General features: G+C 40.0%; 1 protein-coding gene and 1 long non-coding RNA gene across 3 annotated transcripts in view; one reads left to right on the forward strand and one right to left on the reverse strand.

Annotated features, from left to right (window-relative positions):
• Positions 1-335, reverse strand: part of LOC116093983 — a 2,881-nt gene extending 2,546 nt beyond the window's left edge. The window contains exon 1 of the long non-coding RNA XR_004119914.1: positions 241-335. This is a non-coding gene — a long non-coding RNA (uncharacterized LOC116093983). The remainder of the gene's footprint in view (positions 1-240) is intronic.
• Negr1 (neuronal growth regulator 1) overlaps positions 1-12,403 on the forward strand; it is a 746,019-nt gene that overhangs the window by 437,680 nt on the left and 295,936 nt on the right. For both annotated transcript variants that reach the window (XM_031375955.1, XM_031375956.1), the window contains exon 3: positions 6,384-6,509. In XM_031375955.1, coding sequence (XP_031231815.1) covers positions 6,384-6,509 — 126 coding nt within the window. The remainder of the gene's footprint in view (positions 1-6,383; positions 6,510-12,403) is intronic.

The following is a 12,403-nucleotide window of genomic DNA, read 5'->3' on the forward strand; positions in this document are numbered from 1 at the left end:
TATATATATATATATATATATATAAACAAAAATAAAACCAAATAAAGGAATACTGGTGGCATCAACAAAGAGCAGAGTCACTTGTAAGTGGTAGAAATTTATCTTTCCTTGTTCTAGAGGCTCAGATATTATTTTTAGCAAAATCTCAGTCTTTCAGTTTTACCAAAGAAGACTCAGCAGACAGATGCTGGGGTGAAACCATGCTAGCTCAGAGTCAGGCAAACCAGCTTGCTGATTTACCTCCACAGCCAACGCCCACCGCCAAAGCGTCTCTTCTCCATGTCATCTCAAGAAAAAGAACCTCAAGCTGAATGTCCCTCCCTTCTGCTTCCTGTGTGACTCTCTGCCCTCCTGACTTCCTCTTAGTCTCTATGGTTGCTTCCTGTGTGACTCTCTACCCTCCTGACTTCCTCTTAGTCTCTATGGTTTTTTTTTTCTTATGTTCACTAAACATCAACCTCTTGACCTATGGAAGACTTTATTTAATCCTGTTCACAATAAACAAAACTCTTTTATTAAAGGTATGTATTAGGATTGAACCACACCTCAACTATAAACAAGTTTCTCAGTAAATAATAAAATTTTGGGATTCACAGTGTTATACAATATCCTGCAACACTCAGAAGGCCAAAGGTGCTAACACATGTGGTAGAAAAGACCCCTTCCTCATAGGTGACATCCTCTCAGAGCATAAGGCTATAGATACAAGGAGTCTCTCTTAAATAGTGGTCCTCATCACACTCGTGGCCAAATGACTCCTGAAGTACCTCCTAACCTCATAAGCTTTGGAGTTCCTACGCCACTGTGTGGATCTGAGAAGGGTAGAGACATGTAGAAAAGAGCATGCACTCAGCGGGGTCTATCGTGTCAGTGGCTCAAAAGTCCTCTCAGTAATTCATGTCACTGTTCATATGACTAGATTTGAGGGTAGAAGACATAATGCTGGAGAGATTGATATCAATTATGATGTAAAAAGGTAAAACCACTTGTGTTTTCATTTCTTATTCATTCTGGTGAGTACGTTAGAAGGAAAGAGAAGGTGCTTTTGGGCCAATTCCAGTAGGAGCGTTGAGACCTGGACACTGAGGATTTTGGAAAAGAGCCAGTGTCCTAAGAGGACCAGTAGGTAAATCATGTTTTCTGTGAAATACTTCCCTGGCTGTTCAAAGGGATAACAGCAGGAGCGGTTTTAGGCCAGAGATAGGGTGGTTGCTGGAAATTCTGAACAGTGCCTCTGGATAATCTGTAGTTTTTTGACTTGGGATGCCATAATCCTTCAATGAAGTGGTGTGGAGATCTGTGACCTTGTGGATCCTCACAGCATTGACTTTGCCCCAGTTGTCTGGAATTACAGGCAGAACCCAGAGGTTCCCAGGACATTCCAACATTCAAAATTTCCTTCTCATGTGTTCAGTGAGAGTTTTCAGTATCATGTTCAACTCAGCTTCACATACCATACAACCTTGGATCAGAGCAAACCATTTCATTTGTTCCTTCCAGAAGGCATCTGTATAGGCTTGTAAGGTCATCCTCAAACACTCTACTAATGCAAAGATGAGTTGCTTCATGTGGGTTTCTCAAATCAGCAATGATCTGTTTCCATAATACACAATGAATTTGTGGAGGCAATTTGTGCTAAATCTATGAAGGTTGGCTATTACAAAAAAAAGAGAAAATTTTATTCATTTATCAGCAGACACAAGCTGCTGTCAGAGTACAGACTGAATAGGTGAAAAGTCTGTGTCCAATCAAGAAGTTGCATAGCCATGTTTATATAAGCACCCTAGTTAAACTCAACTAGTCACTAAAAGGACACAGAAGTATGAGAGGACTGTTTGGGAAGGGTGTTAAGAGTGGCATAAGAGAGACAAGGAAGATGAATAATATACCTTGTATATATAGTCACAAAAAAGGGCCCTGCATCAAACAACCAAGAGAGAAAATATGAAATGTGCATATTACATGAAAAAGCAATCAACTAGTCACAAATCCAACACAAACAGCCCAAAATGTCTCTGTGTGAAGCATGTTACCTCCCAGTTGGGATATGCATGCTGGGCATCTCTATCGTACTGAATGGCCTGCTAAGGATGCTGATAGATGGTTCAGATGGCGGCAGGTCAGACTGACTCATTTTTTGGTGAAACGAAACCAACAAGAGGAAGTAAATCACTTTTAGAGAATCTAAATCCAGAGATGTACATAAACATGACTCATCCAAGGGCCAATGCATGGATGAAGGAGGGGTGCATATGAGCAACTGAGTTTCTGGATCACAAACAACATGGCAACAAAGATGGATTAGATCAATTTAAATGGATGTGGGTTTTAAAAAAATAATTAACTTTGGGCCTAAGGGAAGGAAAAAGATACAAGCTTCAGTCTAATGACTTGAGTTCAATCTTGCATGTAGGAAGTAGAGAACTGACTCCCACAGTTGCCCTCTCAACTCCACATGGCTTAGTCATTTCGTGATACACGATCCCCACACATACTAGATACACACACACACACACACACACACACACACTCCTTCTTCACTGTGCTCACTTGGTTCACATTTGGAAGAATAAATTGTGCCTTTATTTCTGTGTTCCAGATCATAAGTACACAAACAGTGACAATAACAAGCCAAGATCCTTCTTAAAACCTATAGCGATTTGTATAATTAAAAAATAATTAATAGACTAAGTGAATCTTTAGGAAACTACTTGGGGGTTTGAATTAGGTAGGATGGGGACATGCACTGTAAAATATCCACAGAGAATGAATAATAATATTCTAAAATAAGTGAGAACCAAAAATCAAAGCTAAATAAAATTCTAACAGAAAATAGCACATATACAGAATGCTAAGGTGCTTATTTTTAATTCCTCTCTTTATGTGGCACTAGGAAAACACTTAGAATACTGAGTTAACTATGAGCCACACAAACACTCTGAATGCTTGAGATTCCTCCCACCCGGGGCCTCTATCACTGAGACATTCAAGCTTCTAGAGGAGTCAGGTCCTATGGCTGGGCCTCAGAGGTGCTTATTTCTTCTCTTTTTGTGCTGTAGGTGGGGCCCTCACTGCCGTCCTATCCCCCAACCTTGGCTGGTGCACCTGTGAAGATCTGAACCCTTCTCAGTACACATCTTATTTTTCTCTCAGAGATGACCATGATGACTTGCACTCATTTGACCCACTATCCACACATCCCTGTCTGTGGACAGGGATGGAGACTTTCTTCCCTTGCATGCAGTGCATGAGCTGGTTATGCACTTGATTTCTAAAAACCAGCATCAAGCAAAGGTGTGGAAAGGGATTTGGAGCAGCATCTCTTAGTTAATTCTCTGCCCCCCTGCCCACTGCTCTCTTCTTGAAATGTTTTGGGGATGAGGATCATCTTTTAAACTGCCTGCATTTTCTGTAGGTCTAGAATGATTCTTTCCACAGTAATTGGTAGAAACTGGAGGCCTTGTAAGCTTAACATGCAGTGATCTTGAATATTTAGCAAGGTTCACATGGTTTTTTTTTAATTTATTTATTTATTTTGTGTGTATGAGTACACTGTAGCTGTTCAGATGGCCGTGAGCCATCATGTGGCTGCTGGGAATTGAACTCAGGACCTCTGCTTGCTAAGGCCCCGCTCGCTCCAGTGCTCACTCTGGCTTAATACACTGTAGCTGACTTCAGACACGCCAGAAGAGGGCATCAGATCTCATCACCGATGGTTGTGAGCCACCATTTTGTTATGGAATCCGAACTCAGGACCTTCGGAAGAGCAGTCAGTGCTCTTACCCGCTGAGCCATCTTGCCAGCCCAGGTTCACGTGTTTTTACCTCCACAAATAACAATGCAGAAGGGTGTCACCTGTGTTTCTGATGCATCCTGGGGAAAAAACTCAGTCAGAGAGCCTTCCCTTATTAGTACCATTTCCAGATGTTTCTTCTCTGTAACACATAGTGGGAGGTGATCACTATCTCTGAAGTTCACGGTATCCCTCACCACTAAAATCTAGCTGTGAAATGTCCAGTCAAATAGCTAGGACAGTAGGTTGCTTCCCATTTACTCAAATACTAAAGCTTAATATGAAATCCATGTACTGCTGAACACCTGAGGAGCAGATGGACATAGGCTCAGATGGGTTGACAAAAGGACCACTGTAAAGGACAAGAGTGCATGATTTTTACATGATGGCGGCATTTTCATTAAATACACATACCTATGCCCAATGTTGAATCATTTAATACATTTGACTTTGTAAAAGAAATTATCCATGGTTGACTAAAACTCTGAATGATATTATCTAACATTTTCTGTATCATATATTAGCATTTTATGCCTATATGTAGTATGTATATGTATATTATATACAAGTATCTCACACTTTAGCAGACTTATGCCTAATTCTAATCGCTCTACATATTCAATATTGTGTATATGTGTTTTATATATGTGTGCTTGTTTGTGTATGTGCATATGTTTGTGTGTATTCTTTTGCACATCTCTCTGTCTCTGTCTCCCTCTCTGTCTCTCTCTCTCTCTCTGTGTGTGTGTGTGTGTGTGTGTGTGTGTGTGTGTGTGTGTGTGTGTGTATGATGGCCAGTGGTTGATGTCATGTACCCTTCTCCCTCCCTCTCCATCTTATATGTGACTCAGGGCCTCTCAGAGTAGCTGTAGTTCACAATTGAGCTGCATTGCTGCATTGGCCAGCAAACCCTGTGGAGCCTCTTCTCTCCTGCTCCTCAGCATTGCTGTTAGAGATATGCATCCTCACTGTGCCTGGCATTCCAAATGGGTGTGGAGGCTCAAACTCAAGTCCTCCTGCTTGTACAAGCTCATTAGAGATTGAGATAGCTTCTTCGTGATATTTTTTAAGATCTGTAATTTCATTATTGTTCACCAGATAAACACAAAATGTCTCTCTATCCTTCTAGAATGTTAGGGTCCATTTCTGTTAAACTAAAAAGAATACTCTGTTTAGAACTATTGTTGTCATTATTTGCCTGTGAAGAGCTAAGTGAAGAACTTGATGGTAATGTATTTAAAATGCTAATTAAATGGTATCATTTATATGCACTCACATGGTATGCACTCAGCAAACATTCTCTTACTCAGCCATGTGAACCAATGCCTTATGTTTAAAATGAATCAGCTTGATTTTCTTGTGTTAGAGCTTTGGTTCTATGAATAATGTTCAAAGGTAATATAAAAGAATATGGGTAACTTCTTATCAAATTGTAGTGTTTAGCTACTGGATTTTAAAGTAATATCAAAAAATACAAACCAAATGGAATACTTCAAATGACCATTTAGGAAAGGTCAGTTTTTTCATCTGTCAAAATGACTAATTCCCTTTTACTTAGATTTGGCTGGCATCATCAAAATACTGCAAGTTTTAAAAGTCAAGGATAGACTGCCCCATGCCAGCTGTGTACATCATTAAAGTGATGACACCATTGTCAAATTGAAAATATCACTAAGTTGTGAAATCATTGTCAGAGTGATGACATCATTTTCAAAGTGATGACATCATTGCCAGAGTGATGACATCACTTCCAGAATGATGATGTTTGAGAAAACTTTTGAAGGTGGGCTCCAGTGTCACACATGTGCTTCACACCAGCCAAGTAGAACAGAAACATTGATGCCAGGTTCCTTTCTCACGTCTCAGCTTGTGCTGGTTCATTTATTCAAATTGTGTCCATAGAGTACCCATCCAGTTGCTGCCTCTCTGTTTCAGTGAAGACTCTGAGGCATCACTGTCTTCCCAAGCTTCCCAGGAAGTTCCCAGTGTGCTTCCCCATCACCCTTATAAAGCCACCATGTTCAAGAGCATGGCAGGCAGGTGAGCAGTGATGTGATCTGCTTCAGGGAGTTCTTCCTATTACCAGCACAGTCTGCACTAAACCACCTCTGCTCCCTAGAACCCTAACTCCAAGCATGCCCAGTTCCATTGTCTTCAGCATGAAATGGAAGCAGCATGTACTTCTTTGACATTAAATCAATCCTCCTTTTCATCCCCACACTTTTCCATGAAGCACAGAAGTCAGCAGGCAGGCACAATGGGTCTGCTATTAACTATCTTCAAAGCAGAGCCCACTCATGGCAATGATGCTACTTATTCACAGTACAAATATAGTTGGTATTAAAACTTTATTATTAAATATTATACTCACATTCAAGCACTTACTATCAATATAAATCTAACCAATGGGCCAAAAGCTTATCAGAGGTCTTGAGTTTCTACAGAGCTTTGCAGGAGACAAGATCGTAGAACTGAAGTATGGCTATCAGCAAACCTCTCTGTTAGCATGTCATGGACTTGCAACACTCAAGGGTGTTTCAACAAGTCTTATAGATATTGAGCCTCACCACAGTGTTTTTTGTCTTTTCAGTTCCCCCCAAAATATACGACATCTCAAATGACATGACCATCAATGAAGGAACCAATGTCACCCTTACTTGTTTGGCCACTGGGAAGCCAGAGCCCGCCATTTCCTGGAGGCACATCTCCCCATCAGGTGAGTGTTTACCCTCCATCACTGCTGGGTGAGAATGTGAGTGAACCCCTTCAATTGACTCCTTTCTCATGAGGTTATGCCTAGCACAGCATAGCTCAATAAAACTGAAGGAACGAACAGCCCAAGCTACCAGTAAGACGGTCTCTTGATTCCTACGCAAGATTATTTTCATTTTAATATTTTGGGCAATTATAAATCAATAGAAAAGGCTCAGGTGGAATTATTAATAAAGGGGATAAACTGTTCATTTAAATGTATGAGTGACTTATTCAACCACATTCACATATTGATAGCCAGCATGTACTGCTGAGGTAATCGGGAGAAAATGGAATTATACAAATTGTATATTGCTAGGTGTGACTTAAAGCTGCTGTGCAGAATCAAAGACTTAGGTGTTAGAATTAAATTCCCCTAACAAGGGTTCTGATCACATAGCTGGTGACATGTGATCTGTGGTATGTTCCTAAGTACTCATGGCTTCTATGTTGTGCACATCTTCCAGATGACTTGAAGTCCATTTTCACAAATTAGTGACAATTGTCAAGCAAACAGACCAGTGTCTGCAGTGTCTGCATTTATAATGCCAAAGCTTATGTTCAGTGTATGATTCTGGACTAACAGTAGGAACTCTGGGCATGCAGACCCCTGGCCTGACCTTAGATTTATAAAAGACCCTGTGTCAAAGGAGTGGATGAGACAGGGACTGAGCAGGACTCAAAGTCCGCCTTTGGGCTTAGTGTGCACTGTGGTTCACACACCTGCAGAGGCACCTGTGATCTGGACACAGAGTGCATACTGGTGCACATACCTGCAGAGGCAGGTGTACAGTGTACAGTGATGCATGCACCGATACAGACACCTGTGCATAGAGCCCCATCCCAAATAAATATATTAAAATAAATAGAAGTTCTCCCTCTGTACCTTTAAGCATTTCTTGAAAGTAAAAGTATTATTTCATTGTCTAGGATCCTACCACTTTTTCAGATTAGTAAAATTTTATTTAAGTTGTTTTCCATTTATTTTTGGGAGAAAAACTTCAACAAAGCTGGATCGAACAATGAAACTGCTGTTAATAAAATCAGAGGGGAACATTTTATGTAGGTGTAGAAAGAGCACACTTGGAGCATCTTCTTCATCTGCTAATGCTTTATTTAATATCACTCATCCTTAAGTGTCTTCCAGTTGCCTTATTTGTGCAGTGGATCTAATGAGACTCACCCACACTGTATGCTAAGTATTGCTATTAATGGGAGAGACAAAATCAATATACCAGCATTGCACACATATGCAGTTTGCATTGTGCTCCTGTAACAGTTCTGAAATTTATTGTATTGTTAATGGCCAACACCTCACTTTCCAGAACCTTGGCAAAAATCACAGAACTGATATGTGAATATCCAACTTATGTCAGGCTCTCTACAGGCCATAAGTGACACAGACTGAGACCTAGCATCGGATATACATGTTGCTATGCTGAAATACTTATTTTTGGGTTCATCCACTCCTTGTGTGACTCTCTGCTATCTTCAAGGGTTCCTACTTTCCAAAATTGGGTAACTATGCTCTCTAGTCATATTTTTAGATTAGCAGAGTCATGTGTATTTATCAGGTATGTGATGGCTCGAAGCATACACATTCTCAAGTAGTTAGAACTAGGTAACTAATAAGCCACTGCCACTGTTTTCAGCACAGGAGCCCTAGCACCCATCCTCTCTGCATTATCAAGAGCAAGATGTGACAATACCAGTACATGGTGCACTGTGCAGTAGATGTCTTGTATTTATTCCTTCCATCTCAGGTGACCAGAATTCTTTTTCTAGCTAAGCATCCTGAGGGAGATAATAGATGTGAATGTGCCTTGAGAACTATAAGGTGATATTCAAATGTACGAATGATTCTTAATCATCTCTCTGAGGATTAAATCTGAAGGCACTATCACTTTTGTAAGAATGAAGCACATAATTTCTATCTACATATAATTTTAGATTAATATTTTGGACTTAACACTCCCATTTTACTGTGCTTGCTTGCCTGCACATTAGCCTTTTTTAAATGCTTAGATATATTTTAGTTTAATTAAATAACAAGAATGCCAGTTACTGAAGTTATTAGAATAAAGATAGCAGATAGCATCACAAGTTGAAGGAAGACAGATTGGGTTTATAATTTAAACTGCTGCACAGATTTATTTTTCCAATCCTGCTGTAACAAGAAAATGAGTAAAATTAGCATAAACATTAATAATTATCTGTGAATAGCTGGACTCAGAATATTTTCAGAAATTTCAAATTATAATGTGTTCAAGGTCTACATTCAAACGCTGCCTCATAAAACACACCTGATAATTCTATTAACTTATATATTTATACTTGAAAGCAAAATTGTGAATTTCACTTACTGGATTCCTTTTTTACCTGAGAAACATCAATGTCCTGTGCTATCTGATGATCCCTTTTGCTATGTAATAGAAGAATATTTATCTGAAATAGTTGTCAGTACCTGAAGAGGTCTAGTGCTCTCAGTAGAAGCCATGGCTGGGTTCTGTTAACAAGTACTTGCTTTGTTTTCTTGACCAGTTTTTTGTGCCTCATCTATGATCACTTGAGGAGCTCCTAGCAAGTCACAGGATGGTAGCTTACCCTAGATCATCCTTATTTTACAGACATGCAAAGCCCTGACATGGTCATATCCCAAGTATCACTGGAAGGAGAGGAGGGTCTTACTTCATACTTCTTGCATGTGCTGCATGCTTCACTGAGATTGCCGATCAATGAATTTCTTAACTCTCTTAAACCATGGTTTATTTCTCTGAAAGCTACTTAACCTATGTCCTAATTTGCTTTCTTTTACTGTGATAAGCACCATCACCAAAAGCAACATAGAGAGGAAGGGGTTTTTTCAGATCACAATTCCAGCTGAGGAAAGTCAGGTCATAAACTCAAGTCAAGAACCTGGAGGCAGGAACTGAAGCAAATAACATGGAAGAACATTGCTTACTGGATTGCTCCCCATCTTAGTCTGTTCTCTTATATACCCCAGGAGCACCTGCTCATGGGTATACCACTTACAGTGGGCTGGGCCTTTCCATATCAATCACCATTAATGACAATGCCCCATACACATGCCTACAGACAAATCTGAGGGGGCAACTGGCATTTCCTTTTAATACATGAAGTAGCTTGTGTCAAGTTAACAAAATGCTAACTTACAAACTCTGAGGAGGTTACATCATGTTCTACCTAACATAGAAAGAGAACATCATACATCCAGGTCCACTTAGTGAAGCCAACATCATAGTTCAGCAATATAGTTGCTCTGAACCTGTCCCATGAAAATGTACACCACATATCTTAAGCTTAGAGAAAGATCCACATTCATCCATAATTTCCCTGTATCATTTCTGCAACATAGCGTACTCAAACCTCCCATACAGAACTATCATGAAGTCGAGGCTTCTGTATTTTTTCATAAGATAATCTGAGAATATGTCTTGATTTTCTTTATATCTAGATATTTCACTGTGTATTAATAATAATTTACAAAATCTCGAGGGTCTTTACTTCAAGCCTTATGTGGTGGTGCATGCCTATATTTCCAACAATTGGGAGGCTGAAGCGTAGGATGTCTATGAGATCAAAGCTAGTCTGGTCTACATAGTGAGTTTCAAGGCTATTCAGCACCAGGAACTTTTAACACTGAACCTTGCATCTGTCACTGAACCCAGGCTGTATTTTGCCCCTGGTACAGCACTGTGCTCTGGAGCAAATGTTTTCTTCAAACACAGAAGGAGTCAGGACCACACATTATTTTTAGCTCCACGTTGATGTTAGTACCCTCCTCTTTAGAGGCAGATTCTTTGGAGTTTGTTTGCGTCTGACAGTTTCAACAATGTTCTCTTTCTTTGAAAAAACAAAAACAAACAATCAAAACAAACAAACAAACAAAACCAGAATGTTTGTACTTCAGAGTTATATCCTATTTCCTCCTGACTATGGGATAGCTTCAGCCACCAGAAATTAACAAGATTGTGCCATTTTTCAAGGGTTCCTTTCAGAGGCACATGAGATCTATCTCTCCCTCACTGAGGGCTTTAATTTTAATTTCCTAATCAGAGTGCTAATTGATTTCTACACTCTATGGTTCCTTCCTTCCTTCTTTCCCCCCATACTTCCAATAAGCAGCAAGGAGCGAGTTCACAACGGAACAGGTCATTGTCTTCTTTTGTCAGTCTTCCTTGATGACATCATTGTGAATCCTTTATCTTCCATACTCTCCTGTCCTGGTAGAACTGATGCCTCATTTGTAGCCCCAGTAACTCTCATAACTATACCTGTCAGTCCCTATAGTGTGCTGTAAGCATGAAACTCATGTTACCCATTTCTTATTTATTTACTAAAATATTTTTGGTGGATTAGCCATTTTTTGAAAAATGTTTATGTTTGTTTGTAATTCATTACTTTTTAATCCTTTAGATGTTCAAATTGTTTTTAACTTAGCCGTTAATGGATGTGTCTGTCAGTCTATGACCTTATAAGATGTGGTTCCCTAATTCTGAGCATATCTGTGTGGCATGGCATCACAAAGAACAGGGCTGTTGTGGCATATGTCCTGGTGAAACTCTGGATTCAACCACTTAACTCCAACTGACAGGATAAACATGGAACACCATTGATCTGCTGTGGTAAAGTAATCAAAAGACGAGCTGTCCAGATGATTTTCTCTGAAGTTCTAGTACAACACAGGACTGTAAATTACTCTAGGACAAAGGATGAAAAGAGCACTGGATAAGGAAGGGAAGGACTTAAGTGAGATTAGAAGTCAAGGAGATTGAGAGAGGAAGAGCAGGGGGAAGGCAACCCAAACCAACACTGACTTTTTCCTCCAGTAAAAAATAAACTAAAGATAAAGGAAAAAGAAAGAGAAGGAAGAAATGGATGAAGAAGGAAGGAAGAACAGAAGAGAGAGATAGAGAAAAGAGAAAGAAGAAAGAAAACAGGGAAAGAGAGAGATAGGGTGGGATTAGGGAAGGAAAAAAGGAAGAAAACTGTTCATTTTATAGAACAGCCATAAAGAGGATCTAGGTGTGTGTGTGTGTGTGTGTGTGTGTGTGTGTGTGTGTGTGTGTGAAGCATTTGTAGAATTACCAGAAAAACTGTTATGTGAATTCAAAGAAAATATGAGAAAGCAATTACTAACCCTGGAGACACTTTGATGTTGACTTATGTGGAACATGACTCTTTCCAGTCTTTGGCTAAGCCCTTCATTCCTGGAGAGTTTTCAAGCGTTTCTCAAAATTTTCAATATAAGCTCTGAGGTTTCTGTATGTTTTCTAGTAATTCAAGCATCTTGCCATGCACATGCCACACGGAGCTCAAGATTGTGCACTGTGATTTCACTAACACTGGTCCTGAGAATCAGCTTCTCCTCTAAACAACACTAATGAGTTTCTTCACGCCTCAAATATAAACTGTTGGTGATGCTTGCACCTGATTCACAGTAGCCAATGAAATAGTTCAGAGCAGCAGACAGAGGTCATGACTGGAGGAAGCATTCTGTGGGATTGACAGCTAATGGACTCCTGAAATGTGTTTGTGGTCTGGGCCCCACAGAGCTTCCCTTCAGCTCCATAGAATCGAGAAGCTAGTGGGTAACACTTGGGTGTGATTCATATAGCTTCACCCAAATGAGATTGCAAATTCGAGAATTGCTTTGAATTCTGGGAAGAGGGTCAGTGAGTAAAATGCTTGCTGAACAAACATGAGGATGTAGGTTGGGGTCTCCTGAACTCACATAAAGTCATATGTAGTGGTACAGAGCTGTAATCCATGCAGCTGTAATCCTGGTGCTGGCAAGGAAGGTGCTAACAGTGTGCTTAGCAACCTGTCCAGCCAAAT

The sequence above is a fragment of the Mastomys coucha genome, unplaced genomic scaffold (genome assembly GCF_008632895.1).
Source record: "Mastomys coucha isolate ucsf_1 unplaced genomic scaffold, UCSF_Mcou_1 pScaffold16, whole genome shotgun sequence".
NCBI classification, from domain to species: domain Eukaryota; kingdom Metazoa; phylum Chordata; class Mammalia; order Rodentia; family Muridae; genus Mastomys; species Mastomys coucha.